Source organism: Pongo abelii, chromosome 1 (genome assembly GCF_028885655.2).
Source record: "Pongo abelii isolate AG06213 chromosome 1, NHGRI_mPonAbe1-v2.0_pri, whole genome shotgun sequence".
In the NCBI taxonomy this organism is placed as follows: Eukaryota; Metazoa; Chordata; class Mammalia; order Primates; family Hominidae; genus Pongo; species Pongo abelii.
Window position 1 is genome coordinate 231912375 of NC_071985.2, and position 24166 is coordinate 231936540.

General features: G+C 59.9%; 2 protein-coding genes and 1 long non-coding RNA gene across 6 annotated transcripts in view; 2 read left to right on the forward strand and 1 right to left on the reverse strand.

Annotated features, from left to right (window-relative positions):
- Positions 1 to 713: 713 nt before the first annotated feature.
- LOC103889299 (uncharacterized) lies at positions 714 to 7439 on the forward strand. The gene is made up of 3 exons (XR_008526159.2): positions 714 to 870; positions 1943 to 2137; positions 4346 to 7439. It is a non-coding gene; the product is annotated as an uncharacterized LOC103889299 (long non-coding RNA).
- Positions 7440 to 10801: 3362 nt separating this feature from the next.
- Positions 10802 to 22510, forward strand: FAAP20 (FA core complex associated protein 20). Of its 4 annotated transcripts, none has more exons than XM_024255072.3 (4): positions 10802 to 10904; positions 11463 to 11598; positions 11686 to 11957; positions 20974 to 22510. In XM_024255072.3, the coding sequence occupies exons 1-4, from the start codon at positions 10843 to 10845 to the stop codon at positions 21014 to 21016; spliced, it is 513 nt and encodes a 170-aa protein (XP_024110840.1). In that variant the 5' UTR covers positions 10802 to 10842; the 3' UTR covers positions 21017 to 22510. The 4 variants fall into 4 exon arrangements, with proteins under 4 accessions (XP_024110840.1, XP_024110835.1, XP_063571874.1 ...); XM_024255067.3 differs by lacking the exon at positions 20974 to 22510 and adding an exon at positions 16761 to 19552; XM_063715804.1 differs by lacking the exon at positions 11463 to 11598 and having other exon boundaries at positions 10824 to 10904.
- The window catches only part of PRKCZ (protein kinase C zeta), a gene marked incomplete at its 5' end in the record, with an annotated part of 111037 nt that continues 107967 nt past the window's right edge, over positions 21097 to 24166 (reverse strand). Inside the window, 2 exon segments of the mRNA NM_001133622.1 lie at positions 21097 to 21565; positions 21790 to 21905. Of these exon segments, the coding sequence (NP_001127094.1) occupies positions 21478 to 21565; positions 21790 to 21905 (204 nt within the window). The 3' untranslated portion in view covers positions 21097 to 21477.

Genomic DNA, 24166 nt, shown 5'->3' on the forward strand with positions numbered 1-24166 from the left:
TCCGCAGGCGGCGACTGCACGCTCAGAACCCCCCGCGCGCTTCCCACGCCTCTTGGACGGCAGCCCCGGAAGCGCGCTCGCCCTGGAGGTCGCAGAGCGAGCGGCGCGCGCCGGGCTGGGCCTGTGGACCAGGAGGAAATTGAAGCGGCGAGGTGGCTGGGACGGGCTCCCCCCGCGGGGCTCACGGGGACGGCTGCCCCAGGCTGGGCGCAGAGGACATAGCCGGGGCGGGGTGGGGCGGGGTGGGGCGGGACGTGGGCGGGACCCTGCGGGGCGGGGCTTGCTTGTGTGGGTGGTGCCCATGAGGGGCGGGAGTGTGGGCGGTGCCTGGAAGGACGGTGGCCCTGGGAGGGGCGGGGCAAGGGAAGAGGAGGAGCGGGGGCGGGGCGTGGGGGGGGGCGGGAAGAGGGGCGGGGCGTTGGGGGGGACCCCGGGGGGAGGGGCGGGACTTGAGGGGCGGGGCACGGGGGAGCCCGGGGGCGGGGCGGGGCTTGAGGGGCGGGGCGCGGGGAGTCCGGGAGGAAGGGCGGGACTTGGGGGCGGGGCGTGAGGGAGCCTCGAGGGAGGGGCGGGCCGTGGGGAGCCCGGAGGGAGGGGCGGGGCTTGAGGGGCGGGGCATGGGGGGCCCAGGGGGAGGGAAGGTGCTTGAGGGGCGGGGCGTGGGGGAGGGGAGGGGCTTGAGGGCGGGGCGTGGGAGGTGCCCGGGAGGAGGGTCTGGCAGAGGAACCGAGGCTGGAGAGCTAGCTCGGGTCTGAGGTGGGGTGAGCAGGCGGCGGGAGGAAACCAAAGGCGGCGGCTGGCTGAGCCTGCAGCTCGCCGCTGATTTACCCAGGACCACGCTCCGGAGGGGTCGTAAGCAGTTTAGCACAAGTCCGTCATCCGCTAGTCCTGAAAGCGATGGGCAGTGGGGTCAGGGGCAGTGGGAGGGAATCCACCCGGCTGACGTCCTGCGGGTTCTCCGGCTCCCGGGGGCTCGGCGGCGGGCGGGGCCCTCAGAGCAGGCCACAGGGCTGTGAGCTGTGAGGGGCGTTGGGGGTCCAAGCTGACGCCCGGAGCGACCGGGATCGCCAAGTCACGCCCCACGTGGCCTGGAGGCTTTTTCCTGGTCCTCCCAATCCCTCAGCCAAAGGCTCTCATTATGTGGAGAAAGGAAGTCACTATTTGGGAGAACTGACTGTCCCCAGGGCACGTCCCAGAAGGGGGCACATCCTTCTGAGGAAGCGCAGGAGATTCACAGGCAGCCTCTATGCGTGCACCTCCATTCAGGATGTGCCAGGACGGCAGACCACGGCTCACGATGCTGGCAGGACCAACAGCCGGGCACCTGGGCCTGGGGACACCGGAGGGACACTGGCCACACACGCGGGCTGCAGAGATGGTGACCACAGGCAGTGCAGCCGCTGGGTGTTGGCCTGTGAGGCCATCTGTGAGGGTCTGTGGAGGCCAGCAAGGGTTTTTCACAGCTGAGAGGCGCATAGGGACCCGAGATGGCAGGAGCTGGCCTCACCAGCTGCCCAGATGTGAGCTGGCTCTCCCAGGCTGGAGGAGCTGCCCCAGGGTGCTCAGAGAGCCAGGCACTTATTTCACTCCCTGACCCAAACCCCCAGTGGGAGGTCAGTGGGTGCCACTAAGTCCTCCCCAACCCCATCGGGCGGCAGCATACAAAAACCTGGGTTCACATCCAGCTTGGCCGCTCACTGTCATGACAAGTGGACAGATGCCCTGGGCCTCAGTTGACCCATCTGTAAGTGGGGCCACGCGACAGCACCTCTGTCACAGGGCTGGGTGTGGGGTGAACAGCCTGGTCCCTGGAGGCAAGTAGTGTGGTACCCTGAGGCCTGAGGCCAGGCTCCAGGACCACTCAAGGAACAGGGGATTTGAGGCAGCTCAGAGAGGACAGGCCCAGCAGCCGGCCCCAGCCTGATATCTTCCCTCTGCTCAGGCCCCAGACGCAGCTGCATCCTGGAGTCCTTCTGAGAAATGTGGGACCTGCCCCAGCTCCAGCCCAGGCGAGGGGCACCAGCCAGCTCCAGAGCTGCCTACCTTCCCTGACAGGTGCACAGGTCAGCGCCAGGCCAATCCCAGAGCGAGAACACCTGTGCTGGACTGAGCTGGAGCAGCAGGGTGGCCTGCACAGGTGAGGCTGCCAGGAACAGTCAGTGCAGCTGTGCCCAGGCCTGGGCAGGGCAGCCATGGGTGGGCCCTGATGCGGAAGGGTGTCCGGAGAGCCTGCCCCACTATGGAGAAGCCTGGGGGGGAGAAGGCGGCAGAAGGGAGGGCGGGGCTTGTCTCAGCGGCCACTCTCTGGCCTGTCCGGATCCTAGCCGTGCCTTGGCCCCACCTGGGGTGCAGGCAAAGGGCCTGTTCAGAGATTCTACTGGGCATCAGGCCACTACTTCCAGCGGCCAGATAGCTTCCTGGGGCCTCAGGACCCTGGGCTGCCCTCTGGCCCCGGGGAAGGCATGGGCAGGGAGAAAGGCAGAAGGGGGATGGGAGGGGGAGGAGAGTCTCAGCCAGTGTCCCACTCGGTTGGACAGCACTGTTGTCCAGTCACCAGCTGGCTGGGAGGACGGCTCCCACTGCAGGATGGACCCCAGGGAGGAGGATGGAGCTTCATGTCAGACATCATCCCTCACACCACAGAGTCGGAAATTGCTCACCCAGAAGTGGGGGTATATGGCACTTTGGGAGGCCAAGGCAGGAGGATTGCTTTAGGCCACGAGTTTGACGAGACCAGCCTGGACAATATTGTAAGACCCTATCTTTACAAAAAATAAAATTAGCCAGGGCCTGGTGCAGTGGCTCATGCTTGTAATCCTAGCACTTTGGGAGGCCAAGGGAAGAGGATCGCTTGAGCTCAAGAGTTCAAGACCAGCCTGGGCAACATGGCAAAATCCCATCCCGTCTCTACAAAACAAAACAAAACAAAACAAAAAATTAACCAGGTGTGGTGGCTTGTGCCTGTAGTCCCAGCTACTTGGGAGGCTGAAGTGAGAGGATTTCTTGAGCCAGGGAAGCAGCAGTTGCAGTGAGCCGACATCGTGCCACTAGACTCCAGCTTGGGTAAGAGAGGGAGATTCTGTCTCAATAAATAAATAAATAAAATAAAAATAAAGAGGTGTTGAAGATTGCTTGAACCGAGGAGGTGGAGGTTGCAGTGAATCGAGATTTTGCCACTGCACTCCAGCCTGGGCAACAGAGCAAGACCCTGTCTCTAAAACAAAAACAAAAACAGAAATAGGGTTGTTGGCTGTCACTTAGCTGGGGCTCGTGGTGATGGGGTCCGGTGGCACATATGGAGGGCATTGCTGGAAGGAACAGAGGCCACCTCCTCCTCGGGCATCTGGTAGGGGAGAGCAGCCCTGGGCCAAGGCCACACAGTGCTGGGGTTTGCAGGACAGCCTGGAGTCTGCACAGGGGCCTCCTGGAGCCTGGTTCTCCAAACAGTCCCTGAGGGAGCACCCAGAGGAAAAGAGAAACAGAAAATCAGGCCCATTTTTGGGCCATAACTTTCAGGCCACTTTCTCTTTTTCTTCTTCTTCTTTTTTTTTTGAGACGGAGTCTTGCTCTGTTGCCCAGGCTGGAGTGCAGTGGCACGATCTCGGCTCACTGCAAGCTCCACCTCCCGGGTCCACGCCATTCTCCTGCCTCAGCCTCCCAAGTAGCTGGGACTACAGGCGCCCGCCACCATGCCCGGCTAATTTTTTTTGTATTTTTAGTAGAGACGTGGTTTCACCGTGTTAGCCAGGATGGTCTCGATCTCCTGACTTTGTGATCTGCCCGCCTTGGCCTCCCAAAGTGCTGGGATTACAGGCGTGAGCCACCGCCCCCGGCCTTTCTGTTTTTTTTGAGTTGGAGTTTTGCTCTGTCACCCAGGCTGGAGTGCAGTGGCACAATCTTGGCTCACTGCAACCTCCGCCTCCCGGGTTCAAGCAATTCTCCTGTCTCAGCCTCCCAAGTAGCTGGGACTACGGGCACGCGCCACCACGCCCAGCTACATTTTGTATTTTTAGTAGAGATAGGGTTTCACCGTATTGGTCAGGCTGGTCTTGAACTCCTGGCCTCAGGTGATACACCCGCCTCGGCCTTCCAAAGTGCTGGGATTTGACACGTGTGAGCCACCGTGCCCAGCCTCAGGTCCCTTTCTCTAAAAGTCAGCAATTCTACCAGATGAACAAACAAGACCTAGGCCCCTGGCAGTGCCTTCTTGCTCCCTGCCCACGGGTGTCCCAGTCCTTCCAGGCTGTGCCTTCGAGCCTACAGAGGTCGCTCACCGTGCGTGTCCCTGACCCTCTGGAGGATGCGCAGGGCCCAGGCCACCCACTGTCCTTATTTTCCAACACAGGGGCAGAGAGGGAGGCGTTGGATGGAGCCACTCCACGACTCCCCTGTGAAGGTCTGCACGTCACTCAGAAAGTTGAAGCAAATCAAGCAGGGTTGGAGCCCACAGTTCACAGCCAGCTGCACAGGGGATGCGCCAAGCACAGTTTCCTATGACAAGTGGAAACCTGTGCACTGCAGATGAACCGGGTCCTGGAAGGTGCAGGGACCAGGCAGCATCTCATCTCAGGACATCAAGGGCTGTCCCCAACCAGCAGATTTCCCATAAAAACGTGCTGAACTGGGGACAAAGCTGATTCTACAGAGCCGAGAAGCCAGACCTTCCCCGGGGATTCCCGAGGGGGTCCCAGCCACCCTCTCCACCTGCAGAGGTTTCCTGGCCCACTGGTCCTCTGAGGGCCCCCTTCCAGCTCTTGGCCCATGGGGGAGCCGCTTCCTCAGCTCTGGGTGTGGTGGACAGGAGACCTAGGGGTCCCTGCACCCAGCTGGGCTCAGCATTTTCAAGCTGAACTTGGTGCGCGGCGGCTTGGAAAGCCGGGAGCCTGCTGCGTGTCTCCTGGGGCTGCTGTGAAAAAATGACCACACACTGGGAGCCTAAAATGAGTGACATTTATCTTCTCACAGTTCAGGCAGCTGGTGTCCAAAATCAGTGGTTGGGAGGGTGGAGCTCCCTCTAAGGCTCTGGATGGCTGCTTCCTGCCCCTTCCAGCCCCGGGCCCTTGGCATTCCCTGGAGTGCAGCTGCTCCACCCCCAACCCCAAGCCTCCTTCCTGTGTCTCTGTGTCCAAATTTTCCTTTCCTTTTTTTTTTTTTTGAGATGGAGTTTTGCTCTTGTCGCCCAGGCTGGAGTGCAACAGCACGATCTCGGCTTATCGCAACCTCCGCCTCCTGTGTTCAAGCGATTCGCCTGCCTCAGCCTCCTAAGTAGCTGGGATTACAGGCGCCCACCACCACACCCAGCTAATTTTGTGTCTTTAGTAGAGATGGGGTTTCACGAGGTCTTTCAGGCTGGTCTCGAACTCCTGACCTCACATGATCCACCTGCCTCGGCCTCCCCAAAGTGCTGAGATTACAGGCATGAGCCACAGCACCTGGCCAATTTTCCTTTTCTTTCTCTCTTTTCTTTTTTTTTTTTTTTTTTTTTTTTGAGATGGAGTCTCGCTTTGTCGCCCAGGCTGGAGTAAAATGGCGCAATCTTGGCTCACCGCAACCTCTGCCTTCTGGGTTCATGCAATTCTCCTGCCTCAGCTTCCTGAGTAGCTGAGACTACAGGCACCCGTCATCACACCCGGCTAATTTTTGTATTTTTTAGTAGAGACGGAGTTTCACTATGTTGGCCAGGCTGGTCTAGAACTCCTGATCTCAAGTGATCTGCCCGCCTCGGCCTCCCAAAGTGCTGGGATTGCAGGCGTGAGACACTGCACCCGGACAATTTTCCTTTTCTTACAAGAACACTGCTCACACTGCATTCAGGGCCAACCCTAACCCAGTATCGCCTCATCCTGATTTGATTATAGCGGCACAGACCTTGCTTCCGAGTGAGGCTACTTTCTCAGGTACTGGTGGACATGAGTCTTCGGAGACACTGCTCAACCCACAGCACTCCTCCAGCTTGGTTTCTGTGACTTGTCTTCCCCAGAGGAGGGGTGCCCTGAGAGGTCTCCACTCCCTGACCGGCTCCTTGGTGCCGCGCACTCTGCGAGGCTTCCCAGGGAACAGAGCACACAGGACCACCCTCCTGGGCAGACCAATCAGCATCTGAGCTCACAGTTTCCCAGCAGGGCTGTAGGGTGGAGAGAGAAGCCTGGGCTGGGCTGGGCTGGGCTGGGCTGGGGAAGCTTCTCTGGGGAGGGGACGTCAGAGCAGGATCTGGGGCTGATAAAAGCCCACCCCTGGGTAGGGGCAGAGTGGGGCAGGGGGCTGAGCCCCACACGTGGGGATGGAGGACAGGCTGTGGGAGGGTGTGAACCGGAGACTGCTTGAAGGGGTGCTGGGGACTTTGAGAGAGGGTGGCTGGCCCTGTCTGGTCGGGGATGCTGGCCCAGACACAGGCCATGGCTGGGATGGGGTTCAGGAACAGGACCGCTGCCTCTCCCGGGCCAGGGCCCTCCCCAGCTGCTCCTGGCTTTCCGGTTCTTGGGGTTGGGGGCGGGCCTGTGCCATGACCCCGCCACTGAGGCTGTGAGGAGGCTGTGGGTGCCCAAGGGCACCAAGGCACACCCCTACTCTCGCACCCCATGTGTGGGCCCGAGCACCTGTTCTGCTGCCCCAAAGATCTGGCGAGGTTTCCCAGGCAACTGTCTCTCACAGCCTGTCTGCCTGGCACTCCCGTATCCCATAAATGCCACCACATCTGGCTATGGGCGGGCATGCCTGCCTGGCATCCACGGGCCAGCAGGTGTGGCGGAGCACAGCCCACTTCCTGGCTGCGTCAGAAGGCTGCCAGGGCCTTTTGGCTGTCCTTGCCAGCAGGCGAGCACTGCCAGGGCACTGTGCGTGGGTGCTGGGCCATTCTGCCATGTGGGAAGGGGTGGAGGCAGCCCAGTGCCTTCAGCATGTGCCTAGGGTGCCTGTCAGCTACAGGTCTCACTTGGAAATTGGGAGGGTGCACGGCCACCAGGCTGCTTAGGCCTGCCAGCCTCAGGGCCTGTCACCGCTGTCTTAGCCTGATTTGCAGGGTGTCAGCGCTGGGCAGAGATGATCATTTGGGTGACTCTGAGGATGCCAGTGGCTGGGACACTTGTTCTTTCGCGGTGGAAGGAGTTGGAGAGGGCTGGTTCCCTGACCTGCGGCCAGCCTGGCTTCTGAAACCAGCTCAGTGGGCTGGGGCCTGATTCATCATCCATAAATGCGTCCTTTTATGCCACAGTGGGTAAGGGGCCTCCTAGCCCACCGGTCTGCAGGTGCGGGAGTAGGAGATGGGTGGCTCTGATGCCCCCACCCACTCGAGCAGCTTCTGCTCTGCCTGGGATGCAAACTCCCACAGCTGAAACATTCTTTTGTAAACATGAATTTTGGCTTAGAAAAAACTCATTTCCACAGTGCACGTGTCAGTCCCAACCAGAAATTATTTTCCAATAAAGCAAAACTCCCTGTCACCACAGCAGCAGATGGCGCCGAAGAAGTGGAGCCTTTTCATCAGGTTCAACTTTGAAACTTCCACCAGCACCATCACCAGCACAACTGTGTCGTGCTGATAACTTGAGGACAGGCAGGACAAGGTATGTTTGTTGGAGGTGAACACGCTTTCTTGTCTTGAGAGTCTTGAGTGGCCAGTCCCCTTCCAGGCCCTCGGCTGGCAGGCAGCTGTCGGGGAAGCTGTCAGGCGGGAGGAGATTGGGGGTCAGGCTTCCTGACAAGTGGAGGCACCCGCCACGTGCCCAGAGCAGAGGTCACCCCAGTGCCTTTCTCTGTGGACTTATCCCTGGCTGTGGGTCACAGGGGCCTGCTCCACTGCCCCCTCCCCGGTGGTGACATGGGAGGAGGGGAGATTAATCCAGAGCAGCAGATAAACCGGAGGGGAAGAGCCCCCAGGAGGACAACTGTGACACGTTGTGCTGCCTCTGTGTCCCCAAAGCACCAGGCCCAGAGGCCCTGCTTTCTGCCCCATGGCACTGGCCTGGGGCCCTGGCTCCTATTCTCTGGTGGCCAAGGGTGAACGAGGCCCACTGGGGTGGCTAAGACCAAAGGGGATGGGGGCCCCCCAGCTTCGGTGCTGCAGGCTGGAGCCAGGCTCAGCCAGCCCTGAGGTCCCCTGCAAGCCCGTGCCTCCTACCCTTGGGGCACCTGCAGCGAGAGCTTCCCAAGCAGCCCGCGCCAGCCGGGCAGCACAGCTGTCCCGGGTCTGGGTCACTAGAGACCCCGCCCTGCTTCTGCTTGGCTCTGCCCCTCTTGGGCCCAGTGGCCAGGGCACCTGCATGGGGGAGCCGGGAGGGGCCGGAAGGATGCTGAAGACCCCAGCAAAGCTCCCGTGTTTGGCTTTCCAGGGGTGGGGGCTGGGTCCTCCCGCCCAGAAAGGCCCCTGTTATGGGGCAGCAGCCGCACACAGTTGTCCCTCACATGGTCCTCCAGGACAGGGCAGGGACCTGAGGTTCCCAGGCTCTGCCCATGGGACCCAGGCAGGGAAGGAGATGGGTCCCAGGGGCTCGGAGCCCATCCGGAGGACGGCCGGTCCGTGGCAGGAGGGCACTGGACCATGTGGGGGCCGCAGAGGTGGAGGCAGGAACCACCCCCAGGCCCAGCAGTGGAACCCTGGGGTTGGGGAGCCAGAGCGGGGAAGGGAGAGGAAGGAGCAAGAACACCCCCCACCACCCCCGGCATGGCACAGAGAGCTGAGCAAACACTTGTCATCAAGGGCCTTTCTCCTCTGTCTTTTTTTGTTTTTCGAGACAGAGTCTTGCTGTGATGCCCAAGCTGGAGTGCAGTGGTGCGATCTTGGCTCACCACAACCTCTGCCTCCTAGGCTCAAGTGGTTTTCGTGCCTCAGCCAACCAAGTAGCTGGGATTAAAGGTGTGCACCAACATGCCCGGCTAATTTTTGTATTTTTAGTAGAGGTGGGGTTTCTGCATGTTGGCCAGGCTGGTCTCGAACTCCTGGCCTCAAGTGATCCTCCCGACTTGGCCTCCCAAAGTGCTGGGATTGCAGGCTTGAGCCACCACACCTGGCCTTTTTTTTTTTTTTGAGTTGGGGTCTGGAGTGCAGTGGCACGATCTTGGCTCACTGTAGCCTCCACCTCCCCGGGCTCAGGTGATCCTCCCACCTTAGCCCCCCAAGTAGGTGGGACCACAGGTACATGCCAACATGCCCAGCTAATTTTTTATTTATAGAGACAAGATCTTGCCATGTTGCCCAGGCTGGTCTCAAACTCCGGGGCTCAAGCAATCTGCCTGCCTGGGCCTCCCCAAGTCCTAGAATTACAAGCATGAGCCGCTGGGCCTGGCTTTTTCTCCTGTCTTGGGAGGCTGGGGCCAGTCTTCCTGGAAGTACCCAAGGCCCTCCTGCAGACCATGGTGACATTTCCAGGAAAGACCCAGAAGCTCGGAGCTGAAGCCAGGGCAGCCAGGACTGTCGGGGAGCCCTGGACACTGGCTGTTTGAGAGCGCTTGGTCAGCTGGCACCTGCCATGTGGTGGACGTGGGGCTGCGGAGACCCCACGGCTGGGCTTCTCTCGCCTGAGAGCAGGCCCAGCCACAGGCCACCTCCCACAGGGCCCCCTGAGACCACACTGCCTGCAGCAGCTCCCCCAGGCCCCCCTCCCCCTGCCTGGGCAGCACTCAGCGCTGCATCTCCATCTGCTCACTCAAGTCGAAGGGCCTGGGGGGTTGGTGCCTCCATCTTGTTCTCCTGGGGGCCTCCGGCATCTAGAGCAGGAACGTGTGCTGAAGAAAACCACTCATGCAGGGAGAGGGGGACCTCCCAGTCCAGGCCCTGCTGCTGACCCCTTCCCTGAACACCAACCCATGGCCTCCAGGCGAGGGCCCCTTGAAGGACAGTGGGCCAGGCCTCCAGGCGAGGGCCCCTTGAAGGACGGTGGGCCACTCGGGTGGCCTGGGTTCAGGGCCGGGCCCCACAGCTGAGTTCTGGAGGGAGGGCACAGACGACTGGGGGCTGGGAGGGGCCAGGTGAGGGGTCTGAACAGCCAGGGAGCTTTGCAGGAGGGGTGCCCAGCGTAGCCCCAAAGCTGCTGGGGCTGGGCAGGGCAGAAACTGCCAAGGAGTCCCAGAGCCCTGAGTGGCGTCTGGCGAGGGCCCCTGACCCTGATCTCTGTAGACCCCACTCCTTCCGTGAGGGTGGCAGCCACTCCAGGGCCCAGCGGGGCCGAGGGAGAGGCAAGTGGCCTGGGCCCATGGGGCACTGGGCACAGCCAGGTGTGGCATCAGGGTGCCTGGGCGGCTGCTGCCACCACGTGGCTGACTTTGAGGTCGCAGAGCCCGGGGTCCAGGCAGGAAAGCCCCTCAGCTGCCCCCAGGGCCCTGGCCCAGGCCCCTGAGGCCCAAGTGAGCCACCTGGACTTTGTCACTTCGCCTCTGGTTTCTTGGTTAAGGAGCTTGAGTTCCCCGCCTTTTGTAAAGAAACGGTGGTGGCGACGGCGGATTTCAAGCTTTGTTTACTCCTGGAGTGGTTCTGGGAGGAGAGGCGGCTCCGCAGAGCCGGAAACGGGGGCGGGAGCTGTTGGGTGCAGCCGGGAGGAGGCAGTGCCCGGGCGGGCCGGGCAGACATCGGGGTAACGGAGGCTCGGGGGCTGCCTGGACGGGAAAGGGGACACGGGCCGGGCTCCCCAACCTGGGCCCCCCACCCTCACGCCAGGCCCCCCTGTGCGGTGCAGGACGAAGGAACCCTGGCCTCAGTTTCCCTACAGGCTGGGATCAGGGTCCCTGGGGTTCCGACTGTCTCGGAGGGGGGCGGCCTCAGTGCAGGGATCTGGAGGCGGGGCCTGGGGCGGAGGCGGGGCCTGGGGCGGGGGCGGGGCTTGCGCTCACTTCCGCCCGGCGCGGGCTTGGATGGAGGCGCCGCGGAAGCCGCGGCTGGGGCTGAGCCGCCGGAGGCCGCCCCCGGCTGGCGGGTGAGGCCGGGGAACAGGCGGGGGCGTGGCCGGTTTTCCCGCTCCCACGTGCTTCCCGGCGCCCCCGCGGGCCTCCCGCTCTCTTCTCCCCCTGGGGAGGGCTCCCCGCCCCCGGGCCCGGCCCCCACGCCCGTCGCCCCACCCCGCGCCGCCGTTCAGCGCCCGCCTTGAGCCCCCACCCCACCCCGAGCTTCCCCCGCGCTGCCCTAGGCCCTCCCGCGCCTCTCCCATCATCGCGTCTTCCCTGAGCACCCCCCATCTAACCCTCTATCTTCCCCAGGCCCTCCGCAATCTCCCCAACCATCGCCTCATCCCGCTGAGGACCCCACATTGCCACCCACCCCCACCGCCCCCCCACCCCCAGTACCCCTCATCTCCCCACTGTCTGCCCCAGCAGCCCTTCCCCCAACCCTGCCCGCCACCTCCCCCACCATCGAATTTCCCTCTAGTACCCCCCATCTCCCCGCTCTCTCTGCCCCAGGCCCTCCTCCCGGGTCTCCCCCACCATAGCGTTTCCCCCGCTGAGTACCCCCTGTCTGACTTCTCTGTCTGCCCCAGGCCTTCTGGCGGCCGCCCGTGGTTTCTCCTGGGGAGTGATGAGCGGGAGCGGCTCTGGGCCGAGCTGCTGCGCACGGTGAGCCCAGAGCTGATCCTGGATCACGAGGTGCCTCCACTGCCCGCCTTCCCTGGACAGGTGTGCCCACCGGGCCCATCGTAGCGGTGGAGGGGTTTCCAGGGCGGGAGCTACCGCTGGGCAAGGCCCAACAACTCTGTGTTGCAGGAGCCCAGGTGCGGCCCGGAGCCCACTGAAGTCTTCACTGTCGGACCCAAGACCTTTTCCTGGACACCCTTTCCGCCGGACCTGTGGGGCCCGGGCCGTTCCTATCGGCTGCTTCGCGGGGCAGGAGGGCACCTGGAATCCCCCGCCAGGTCCCTGCCCCAGCGCCCGGCACCTGATCCCTGCAGGGCCCCCAGGGTGGAGCAGCAGCCGTCTGTGGAGGGTGCCGCGGCCCTGCGCAGCTGCCCCATGTGCCAGAAGGAGTTCGCCCCCAGGTGAGTGGGCCACCCCTGCGCCCGGCCCGGTTATCCATCCGTGTTTGGAAACCATAGCCGTTTAGAAGGTCAAGAGGTGGCCGAGCTCAGTGCTGGCTTTTAAAGCCCTGTTTCACACGTGGAAAGGTGGCCCAGTGCTGTGGCCTGGCAGGTCCAGGTGGCTCTCTGTCACGGGTCTGGGGTCCACCTGCTTGCCGTGCTCCGGGGGCCCACAGACAGCACAGAAGGAAGGCTGGGAGCACTGACCCCGGGTCCACCTGGCTGTCCTGGAAGCCGGTGGCACCAGCGTCCCCAGGCCCAGAGCACGGGAACACCTTCCCGAGAGTGGGTCATGGGTTTTAAAAATGAAGACCATCTTTTTTTGTCTGGAGATGCTTTTTCTTATTTTAGAAACCCAATGTATATTTTTATATATTTTTTAAGTAAAGGGGAATGGAACCCAGTTTTGCTAAGAAGATAACCCAAACTGCCCAGTGCCTGGCCTCGTGTCTGGCGACCTCTGGGCCCTTGGCCTCCGGAGCAGGTACTGGGGCTGGGGTGGTGTGAATGACGCTGGTTCGTAACTTTTGGTTGAGTTAATGGGCAGCAGGTTTCAGATCTTATATGGCCTGGAGACCAGGTCCTTCAGTCATGCCTGATGCCCCTGGTCTTCTAGAAGCAAAAACAGCTCGGGAATGCGAAGGGACCGGAGTCCAAAGTTAGCAGCCAACAACAACAACAACAGAAAAGTCTGGGTGCGGTGGCTCGTGCCTGTAATCCCAGCACTTTGGGAGGCCGAGGCGGGCGGATCACGAGGTCAAGAGTTTGAGACCAGGAGTTTGAGGTCAATATGGTGAAACCCCATCTCTACTAAAAATATAAAAAATTAGCCAGGCGTGTTGGTGGGCGCCTGTAGTCCCAGCTACTCGGGAGGTTGAGGCAGGAGAATCGCTTGAACCCGGGAGGCGGAGGTTGCAGTGAGCCGAGATCGAGCCACTGTATTTCAGCCTGGGCGACAGAGTGAGACTCCGTCTCAAAAACAAAAAAAAAGAAAAACACAAAACGACTGAATTAGTTATCAAAATCTGCAGCAGAAAACCTGTACAGGCAGTTCTTTAGGCGAGCCAGTACTCATCCAGAGAGAAGAAATGCCCTGGAAACAGGCTCCTCCAAAATGGGGCGCTTTATGGAAGCAAGCCCTTCAGGGCCTGGGGTTGGGGTTAGCCCCATGGCACTCCCAGCACCCCACCTGCACGTCACACATGAACAGCACAGGGAGGGGCCTGGTGACACATCAGTGGGGCTTGGTGGGTGAGCAGTGCAAGGGGCCAGGGCCCAGGACAAAGTGCCCCCGCCCTCCCAGCGGTGCCCAGAGCCTGCAGCAGGACCAGAGCATTTTTCAAAAACATTTCCAGGTCCAGCCGTCGCTGCATATGCCTCTTCCTGGGACTGGCGTTTTGTGATTGTCGTAAACTTACAGTGCTGTCCCACATGCTGATTCTGCGGAGGCATGGGATGTTTTTTTAAAATAGTGAAGACTTCTTGATTCCTACCCATCAAAAGAAATCCAGGGGGCTGGGCACGGTGGCTCACACCTGTAATCCCAGCACTTTGGGAGGCTGAGGCAGGTGGGTTGCTGGAGCCCAGGAATTTGAGACCAGCCTGGGCAACAAAGCAAAATCCCATCTTTACACGCCTGGGCGTGGTGGCGCGTGCCTGTGGTCCTAGCTACTCTGGAGGCTGAAGTGGGAGGATTCCCTTGAGCCAGGAATTGGAGGCTGTAGTGAACTATGATTGCACCACTGCACTCCAGCCTGGGTGACAGAGTAAGACCCTGAATCTAAAAAAAAAAAAAGTCCACGGACAGAAGGTACCGTTGGGAGCCCTGGGGAGAAATCCATGCTCTTGGCTGAAGCTCTGAGATCCTTGTTGCTGTCAGGGCGCTGCCCCCCACCCCCCGGGGAGGGGCTTTTGTCTTTGCATCGCCTGCTTTTCCAGAGAGTCTAAAAAAAGACTCCTGAAGACAAGGACGTTCACGAGGAAAAACTTGCCGTTTTGAGCTTTTTAAGCAGTTGCTGAAAGCTTGGCAGACTGCCTCGATTTTTCCTAAGTAGGCGTCAATGAAGTCAGGTCCAGGCCTTGGTGTGTCTGGAATGCTTCGAGCACATTCGAACACTTGATCGTAAGGGAGAGCGGGTACTTTGGAACTGGAACTCACCCGAGGCTGTGGCCACGGCATGGGCAGGCTAGCTGGGGGACAAGCCCCATATCTTTGGGAACAAGGGTTTGCACAGCCACCCTGGGATGCCCTGGGACTCCACACAGGACCCCAGCAGGGAGGCCACCTGGATTGGAGGGTCTGGTCTAACAGCCGGACTTGGTCTTGAACCGTCGCCCTGTCCCGCACAGGCGCCTGCCGAGCCCAGAGCCCTGGCAGAGGCGGGTCTGAGGAGTGGAGCTGCCGGGAGGCCTCCCATTTCTCCCGGCCTTGGTGTTCTCCGGGTCACCCGGAGGACCGTCAACTGCTGGATTTGACAAACTACGTAGAATGTTCTTTGTGTCTTTAAGATCCTCTGTGGTCCTGTTTGGACATTTTGTGCATTTTAAGACACCTGGGGGTCACGTGGGTGGATGGGAAGCCAGGCACCTGGTGAGGGGTGAGGATGTTGGGAGCCGGGGAGCCGGGCACCGGTGGGGGGAGGATGTGGGGGGAGGATGTCGGGAGCCAGAGCTGCGTTTTGTCTCTGCTGATGTGGCGAGGCCCTGGGTTGATCATTGGGATTTTTTTTTTTTTTTTTTTTTGAGACGGAGTCTCGCTGTGTCGCCCAGGCTGGAGTGCAATGGCACGATCTCGGCTCACTGCAAGCTCCGCCTCCCGGGTTTACGCCATTCTCCTGCCTCAGCCTCCCGAGTAGCTGGGACTACAGGCGTCCGCCACTGCGCCCGGCTAATTTTTTGTATTTTTAGTAGAGACGGGGTTTCATCATGTCAGCCAGGATGGTCTCGATCTCCTGACCTCATGATCCGCCCGCCTCGGCCTCCCAAAGTGCTGGGATTACAGGCGTGAGCCACCGCGCCTGGCTGGTCGTTGGGATTTTAACAGCCCTGAGGCCCCTCACGCTGCCAGGTGCCAGCCCACCCTGCAGCCCTGCTCCCCTGCCCACACGCAGAAGACACCAGAGGCATCTGGGCTGAGCCCCCACTGTCCTGCAGCCGGGCTGGCCCATCCACACTGCAGGGCCTGGTTGTGTCTGCTCAGTAGCCGAAGCCTCACGAACGGGGCAGATCAGGCCGGGACAAAGCTCTTCCGCTACAGGCAGGGGTCTGAAGGCATCTCAGAGGGCATCTGAAGGCATCTCAGAGGGGTCTGAAGGCATCTCAGTGTCCCCAACCAAGGGACACTACCTGGAAACCCCGGGACAAGATGACCTCGGTTCAGATCTTAGGACCTTCTGGCAGCCTTAGAGAAAGCTTGTGGAGGGAGGGGCTGCCCATCCCAGGATGGGCAGAAGCCGGAAAGTCTCAGACTGAGTGACCCTCGGGGGCTTCAGAAGGCACTGGGTGGGCTCTGCCAGAGTGAGAAGGCAGCTGATGACTGCTGGAGCCGGCCCCGGGAGTGGGGGTCCAGCTATGGTCTGGAGAGGGGGACTTGAGGGTTGCAGTGGCCACACAGATGGGACACAGCAGAGCCCAAGGGCAAAACGGTGTGTCGTGGACTGGTCTGAGGGCAGAGGCTGTAGGGGAGCGAGGGGTGGTGTGGCTGACAGGTGGACACAGGGACACGTGTCCTGTGGACTTGGCCGCTCAGTGGGGGTGTGTCCCCCAGCAGTGGTGTGTGAGGGATGGTCACTCTGATGGGACACTGACCACTTGGCCTCCAGCAAGATCTAGGCCCAAGTCTAGGCTGAAGCCGCCCACTCGGTCCTGGGACATCGTCCCCGGCAGCTCTGCCGAGCACACCAGCTCTGGCACTCTCGGGGAGTCATGGCCGGAAGTCAACTGTCCTGGCTTCCAGGGCCACACCTTGGCCAGGCCTGGTGATGGTCATTTCCAGCCACTCCAGTTGGGCTGATGGGGCCACATGAGGCCGGGGATAGAAGGTGGCTGCGCTCAGACACCCCTCCTGGCCCCCCACTGAGTGCAGGGCGCTGACCTGCAGGACTCGGATGGGTTTTCTCCTGCCACCCCTGCCTGGCCGGCCACCATCCCAGCGCCAGCGCCCTCTTGAAAGGTGCAGGGGCCGCGTGGGGCCTCCCAGAGTGGCAGGTTGGCAGCCTGCACGCCGGTGACTGTGTCCTTCTCCGTGGTGAGGCTTGGTCCCTCCTCGTCAAAAACATAAATTCTCTGACGTGAGCTGCACATCCACTGCCCAGCCATGTTTACTTTCCTGCCTCCTGTAGACGCAGGGGCGGCGGCTCTCCCTGGCAGGCCACCCGCCGTCCTGCCTTTTCTCTGGGTCAGGCCGCCTGTCCGCTGGCTCCCTTGGTCTGCCGGGCTCCACGATGAGCGCGTTCTCAAGCTGAGCAGGCGCCAGAATCCCACAGAGGGGCTTGTTCAGACACAGGTCCCCACCCGCAGCTCGGACGCAGGGGCCTGGCTGAGAACCTCCGGCCTGGCGTGGCCTCCTCACGGGCAGAGTGTGGAGACACCACTGGCGGTTAATGTGGTCTGCCGGGTGCATCAGCCCCTGGGGTGGCCCCATCCCTTGTTTCTGACCAGCCGGATCCTCTCCAGCGGCAGCAGACGGCCCGGAGGTCCAGACAGTGCTCTCTGCGGCCAGCATGCCGCGGAGGTGGCTGAGTGAGTGTGGCTCCTCCCTTACAGGCTGAGCCAGCTGGATGTTGACAGCCACCTGGCCCAGTGTTTGGCCGAAAGCACAGAAGACGCGATGTGGTGAGCGCCATCCGGAGAGCCCTGCGCAGTGTGTGACGCCCGGACACGCGCTCTCCCGCCAGAAGCCCCGCCTCTCGGCTCCCCCGCATGCGCATTAAAGCAGGGCGGGCTCCTGTCTATCTCTCCTCGTGTTGTGATGAAACATCTGCTGCTTTTCTTTCTGACGTTCGGTTTAGGGCAGATTCACTGCAGTGAAATCAGAACCAGACACAGCCCCAGGCGGGTAAGCTGACCCCTTTCCCCTGGCGCCCCCACTGTGGACAGCGGACGGGCTGAGGGTAGCTCGTTTTCCTAACTTTGTGGACAGGCGTGGTTAGCTCATGGGCAGTCACGGTTTTTTTTTTTTTTTTTTTTTTGAGACATGGTCTCGCTCTGTCGCCCAGGCTGGAGTGCAGTGGTGCAATCACGGCTTATTGCAGCCTCAGACTCCCGGGCTTGATGATCCTCCCACCTCAGCCTCCTGAATAGCTGGGACTACAGGCGCGCATCACCACACCCAGCTACTTTTAGTATTTTTTGTACAGATGGAGGGGTCTTGCCATGTTGCCCAGGCTGGTCTCGAACTCCTGGGCCCAAGCGATCCTCCCGCCTTGGCTTCCTGAAGTGCTGGGATTACAGGCGTGAGCCACTGGCCCCAGCCTCTGGTGGCGTTTTTGTTTGTTTTTTTTTGAGACGGAGTCTTGCTCTGTTGCCCAGGCTGGAGTTACCCTGGCATGATCTCGGCTCACTGCAAACTGTCTCCCGGGTTCACGCCATTCTCCTGCCTCAGCCTCCCGAGTAGCTAGGAGTACAGGCACCCGCCACCACGCCCGGCTAATTTTTTGTATTTTTAGTAGAGACGGGGGTTTCACTATGTTAGCCAGGATGGTCTCGATCTCTTGACCTCGTGATCCGCCCGCCTCGGCTTCCCAAAGTGCTGGGATTACAGGCGTGAGCCACCGCGCTCCACCATCGGTCATGTTTTAATTCCCCAAGATGAACTTGCAGCTGCAGCTAGTTATGAAAAGGAAAGGCTCCTGTCACCGTGTGCTGCGGGCCTGTAACTCCCCAATCCCTAGGTTGAAATCTTCACCACAAGGCAAGAACTCTGCCAGGACAGGAGGTCGGGACGGCGCCTCTCGATGGGATTAGTGCCCCATAATGGAGACCCTGGGGAGTTCCCTTGCTCCTTCTACCGTGGGGGACACAGGCCAGAAGAGGGCCGCCCTCTGGAGCTGACAGTCTGGTTGAAGCCCCAGGTCTGTGGTCATTTGTTAGGGCTGCGGGAGCTGAGACTTCCTGGGGACTCCAGGGCCTCATCATTCGCCAGGGGTTTTGAGGCAGCTTCTCCTGAAATCGGGAGTTTCTGGGGAAGGACAGCAGCAGCGGGCATCTGGTTCACCCAGACCCGTCAGCCACTGTGTGCCTGGGCTCACGGTGTGAGTGGAGCACGGGGAGCAGCGTCTTCAGGGAGCTTCCTGTCCACTGCTGTTCAGCCCCCAGGTTCTGGAGAGCCGGGCTCTGTGGGCTTAGCCCTGACCCCCATTTGTGGTGGCCGAGGGAACAGATCTGGGGGTAGACTGGTGTGAACACCCAAGATGAACACCTAGACGTCTGTATTTTCCTTTCAATCATGGCCTCAGGCCGCAAAAAACATGGAGCCATAAATGCAGATCACTAAGGGAAAGAAAATGCTACACACTGTGATTCCAACCCTAGGGTGTTCTGGAAAAGGCAACACCGTGAGGACCAAAAACATCAGAGGGTGCAGGGGCTAAGAAAGCACAGGCGGAGCACCGGAGGTCTCCGGGGCGTGGGCTCCTCTGCATGGCCCCACAGTGGTGAATCCACACTGTCACGCGCCTGTCCACATCCACGGGACTGATGCTGCCCTGGGCGAGCTCGGCAGGAACTCTGGACGTGGGGCAATGACAAGAGCAGGCCCAGCAGCTGTGAGCAGCGTGCCCTGTGGTGGGGGAGGCTGGGCAGGGGCAGGCCAGGGGCATGGGGACTCGGCTGCACCTTCTGCTCATTTTGCTGGGAGCCTAAAACTGCCGATATAGGCCTACTTAAGAAAATGGCTTCAGGCCGGGCACGGTGGCTCACGCCTGTAATCCCAGCACTTTGGGAGGCCGAGGCAGGCGGATCACCTGAGGTCAGGAGTTCAAGACCAGCCTGGCAAACATGGTGAAACCCCGTCTCTACTAAAAATACAAAAATTAGCCGGGCGTGGGACAGGTGCCTGTAATCCCAGCTACTGGGGAAGCTGAGGCAGGAGAATTGTTTAAACCCGGGAGGTGGAGGTTGCAGTGAGCTGAGCTCTCGCCACTGCACTCCAGCCTGGGCGACAGAGCGAGACTGTCTGAAAACAAAAAAAGAAAATGGCTTCAAAAACCTTTGCTTCTTGGAAACACCCACTTTTAATGAAAATAATACCGTGAACATTTTCATTAAAGTCTTTAATGGATGTGCAAGACTTTGAATGGCCCTGGCCGTCGAGGGTGAGTGTCATCCATGGGAGAGCCGGCCAGCCACGGGCTCCATGGGCAGTTGCCCCGCACCGCGTCCACGCAGGCCCACCGTGCAGCCCCCAAGTCACCAGAGTTTTCAGGAACCACTTCCAAAAGACACACCGTCGTGACTGGAGCCATTGGCAAATATCAGGATTTTTCAAACCACACTTCAATACATCCTTCACTTTAATTTATAAAACAAATTACTGAATATAAAAGTCTCCCCTCTGATGAGCACAGCATTACTCACACATTGTGTACAAGAACAGCCAAACTGGTAACCGGCACGCTATTGGCAACATGGCAGTATTTAGGTAAGTGCCTTAAATATTTAACAAATCAAGGAGGCTCATGGAAAGCAGTTTGCTTGTTAACCACTTCCGGGATACACTGGGGGTCTCCCACTCAAGGTGGGGTCCCGGCAGCCCCGCTCCCCCGACAGGTGTGACTTCAGCGGCTGCAGGCTGGGCCTCGCCACCTAGGCATCCCCACGCTGGTCTGGGACACCTGTGCGAGACCCAAGGTCGGCTCCTGGACTCTGCCCTGGGGTTTCTAACTTTCCGTCTTTGGAGTTGAGTCTCGACAGCTAAGGTTGGGAGTGTGGCTGAAACCCGTCTCCACATTCCACCTCGAAGCCTGAGCTGGGGGAGGGGTGGGCGTCCAGGGTCTCGGGCTGGGAGGACGGGCTGGCAGTATGCCCAGCGCTGGCGTTCTTGTCCTAGCACCTGGGGCTTGGGTGTGAATCCACCATGTCGTGCTGAGCGCCAGGCACGGAGCGGCACCCTGAGAAACCTGAGTGTGTAGGGTGGGCCACGCTCACCTGCTGGGGATGACCTTGTGGCCAGGCAAGGCGCGGCACAGACCTCCTAACTTGAGGTTTTCCGTATCTCTTCCCCAAGCCACCAGCCACACAGTGGGGTGGAGCGGCCCCCGAGTCATGGAGGCCTGGGGTCTCTGCGCCTGGCCAAGAGGGCTGCGTGGCAATTTCCACACCTGTGCACCAGGCCCCACTCAGAGGCATGAGGTGGTGCGACCCCCTCTCCCAGGGAGCTCAGAAGAAGGCTCTGCCACACCTGACACCCGGCAGCTGGCAGACCTGCCTCTAGGAAGCCTCAGCTCTGGACAGCTGTGCCTTCACCTGAGGTGTGGGAGGACGGAGAGCGCGGGTGCGTTCCCGGGAACAGGAGGTCCGCGCCGCTGGGAAGAGTGCCTGTGTTTCTGGGTGTTTGTAGGGTCGTCATTTTGAACTTTAAGGCTGGGGTCCGTCACACATACATCTTTTAGTTTTCCCTAACTCTCAGTGCTGTGTGACAGATAAGAATATTTTCCAAAAATCAAATGCGTCGCACGAGGCATCGTGCAGGCACTGCTTAGTGTGGTCAGAAATGGATCTGTGCAGATTAAGTATTCAGTTTTTTCTCTTTTTTGGTCTACTGTGCTTTGGTGAGCCACGTTTTAGAATCTCTGTGATCCAATTTCCCCCATCGGTCCAGTGAGCTGGCTGGCCCAGCTGCCATCTGCTTAAGGTGTCACTTCACCCTAGACCACAGCGGCTGGGCACACGCTCTGCAGGAAGAACAACAGGAACTTACCAGGGTTTTTAGGAAATGGTGCAAGTTTGTACAATTCTTGATTGCGGTGTGTCCCCACAGGCACTTAAACTCCCGCCCCCACCTGTGTCCTGCTGGCTCCTAAACTGCCCCCCTACGTGTGGGTTGCGTCTGAGACATGGGGCAGGCGCCACTCACGGAAAAAAGGCATCAGAGGAGCTTCCACATCATCGGAACATTTTATTCCTCAGGACGCTACACGCTCACTTTCCTGGTGGAGCAGGTCAGTGCATCGAGTTCTGTTTCCGTGGAAATTGTGCACCTTGGAAACTGCATGACAGCCCCCTCGGCAGGGTCCCCGTGGGTCCGCCGTGACGCAGGCACAGCAGCAAGTTCCTCCAGCACGAAGCTGGCCTGCCCGGGCCCAGGTGTGAGGGACTGTTCTGCTCCCAGCAGCGCCTGCCGACGCTTCCCTCCGCGGTCTCGGCGCAAGCGTCTGTCCCTGGCCGCCCTTGGAGCCGTGCCCAGCCTGGCATGCATATGCGGTGGTTAAGGATACAGTTAAAGGGTCAATCACGCGTGTCCACGACAGAGACGCACGCGGCCTCACACCGACTCCTCGGTGGACAGCAATAATGGGTTGATATACTCGAAGCCTTCGAACTCCGACTGGTCGATCCTCTTTATGGCATCCCTGTGGGCAAAGGTGGCAGGGGGTGGGGGGGTGACCGTGTGTTCATTCCCTTGGGGGAAGCGGAGTCACGTTCGCATAAGAATCCTCCCCCAACGCCCACTGGAGAGATGACGCCAGGCGGGCGGGACTCAAGGACAGGCCGGGTCAGCAGGTGCCCAAGGTGCCAGCCTGCCATGGGGCTGCCCGAGGGGTGCTCCAGGGTCCCCGCACCGAGTGGGACTTACTCATCGTCTGGGGTCAGTTGCACGGGCTCGCTGGTGAACTGTGTGTCAAAGTTGTCCAGACCGTAGTCGTCCGTGATCTGTGGCTGGAATGGAGGGAGAGCCTGCTTCTTCTCCAGCTTGGAAAAACAATACGAGAAGGGTCAGCTCTGCGCAGGCGTCATCCCTACCAGACTGGGTGTTTTGCACGCACTTGAATCACAAAATGAAACAGTAAGAAACAGCATTTCAATCTGCCTAGTATTTGAATGCCAAGTGTTTTTTCTTACAACACAAAATCTAGAAAATGTCCAAAGTCAGAAAAATTGTTACCGAGCTGAGAAATGCCAGTGTCGGCCATGCTGGCCACATGTAGGATGGAGCAGGATCCCCAGCCACCCATGCGAGGCCACCCCTTCCTGGGGGTCCTTGTTCAGAGGGGCACCGACAACTAACTGGCTGAACGAGCTGTCTGATGACATCTTGGAACCCTGACCATAAAGGTGCAGGACCTGGCCACAGCACTCTGCCTGCACTGGCACTGCACGGACCTGTCTGTCAGGAGCCTCCTGCCGGCCCATTTCTGCCTATCCAGGCATCGACTTCAGAATCTCAGGTGCTGCTGGGTGCAGCACACCAGCATGGCACATGTATACATATGTAACTAACCTGCACATTGTGCACATGTACCCTAAAACTTAAAGTATAATAATAATAATAATGAAAAAAAAAAAAAAAAAAAGAATCTCAGGTGCTGCTTGGCAGGAGAATGCCCAGCAGGCGGGGCTGGGCCTTGGCTCAAGGCTCACTTCTGGCCACTGCGTACTGGGCCTTGGTGATGCGCCTGTGCCGGGGAGGGCAGAACGCTGGTGCCTGGCACAGGTGCCACAACACATACAGGTGAGGACACTGAAAGCCCCTCAGTTCCCCTGACTCATGGCCACTTGTCCCAGTGACACAGCCATGCTCTCCCACTCACCCACAATAGGGTCTGAACGTGCCCCCAGATTCACAGTGAGAAACTCATTCCCCAGAGCAACAGTGTAGGGAGGTGGGACCCGATGGGAGCCCCACCCTCACAGATAGATTCCTGTAGCTGTCAAGACAGCTTGGGCATGGATTCCTCTCTGCCTTCTGCCATGTGGACACGTGGCCTTCCTCCCCCCTCCCCTCTCCCCTCTCTCCTCCGGGGAATGCGGTGTTGGGGCGCCATCTTGGAAGCAGAGATCCGGCCTCACCAGACACCAAGCCTGCTGGTACCGTGACCCTGGACTCCCAGCCTCCACAGCTGGGAAAGACCTCTGCTCCCTGGAAATTACCCAGGCTCAGGTATTCCGTTACAGCAGCACCAAGAGACATTCGCTCGCTCACTCCCTCACTCTCTATCCCACTCCCATTCACCCTCTCACTCCCTCACTCTCTATCCCACTCCCATTCACCCTCTCACTCCCTCACTCTCTATCCCACTCCCATTCACTCATTCACTCAACTCACTCTCTTGCCCACTTTTTTTTTTGAGACAGAGTCTCGCTCTGTTGCCCAGGCTGGAGTGCAGTGGTGCGATCTCGGCTCACTGCAACCTCTGACTCCTTGGTTCAAGCTATTCTCCTGCCTCAGTCTCCTGAGTAGCCGGGACTACAGGCACACACCACCATGCCCAGCTAATTTTGTTTTTTGTTTTTTGTTTTTGTTTTGAGACGGAGACTCGCTCTGTCTCCCAGGCTGAAGTGCAGTGGTGCGATCTCGGCTCACTGCAAGCTCCGCCTCCCGAGTTCACGCCATTCTCCCGCCTCAGCCTCCCGAGTAGCCGGGACTACAGGCGCCCGCCACCACGGCCAGCTAATTTTGTTTTTGTATTTTTAGTAGAGACGGGGTTTCACCGTGTTAGCCAGGATGGTCTCGATCTCCTGACCTCGTGATCCGCCCGCCTCGGCCTCCCAGAGTGCTGGGATTACAGGCGTGAGCCACCGCGCCCGGCCCTCTTTAGCCCACTCATTCACTCCCTCGCTCTCTAACCCACTCCCGCTCGCTCACTCTTTCACTGGCTCACTCACTCTCTAACCCACTTTCTCTCTTTCTCACTCCCTTGCTCGTTCTCTAGCCCACCCTCGCACACTCATTCACTGGCCCACCCCTTAGGTGTGTGCTTCTGTGCCAAGACTGAGATCCAGCTGTCACAACAGGCACCCACTGACCCGAGCCTCGTGGACCACCATTCACCAGGCTTGAGGGGAGGACCTCACGTCGCCCTGCTCCCTTCAGTGCCAGCCAGGATGGGGCTAGGTGGGTGTGGCTGGTGAAAAGAAATGCAGCCCCCCAGCCGCCCTCCGAGGCCCCCAGCCCCTACAGACCAAGCCGAACAGCCCAGCTCATGGGCGGATCACAGGGCACCCAGCAGCCG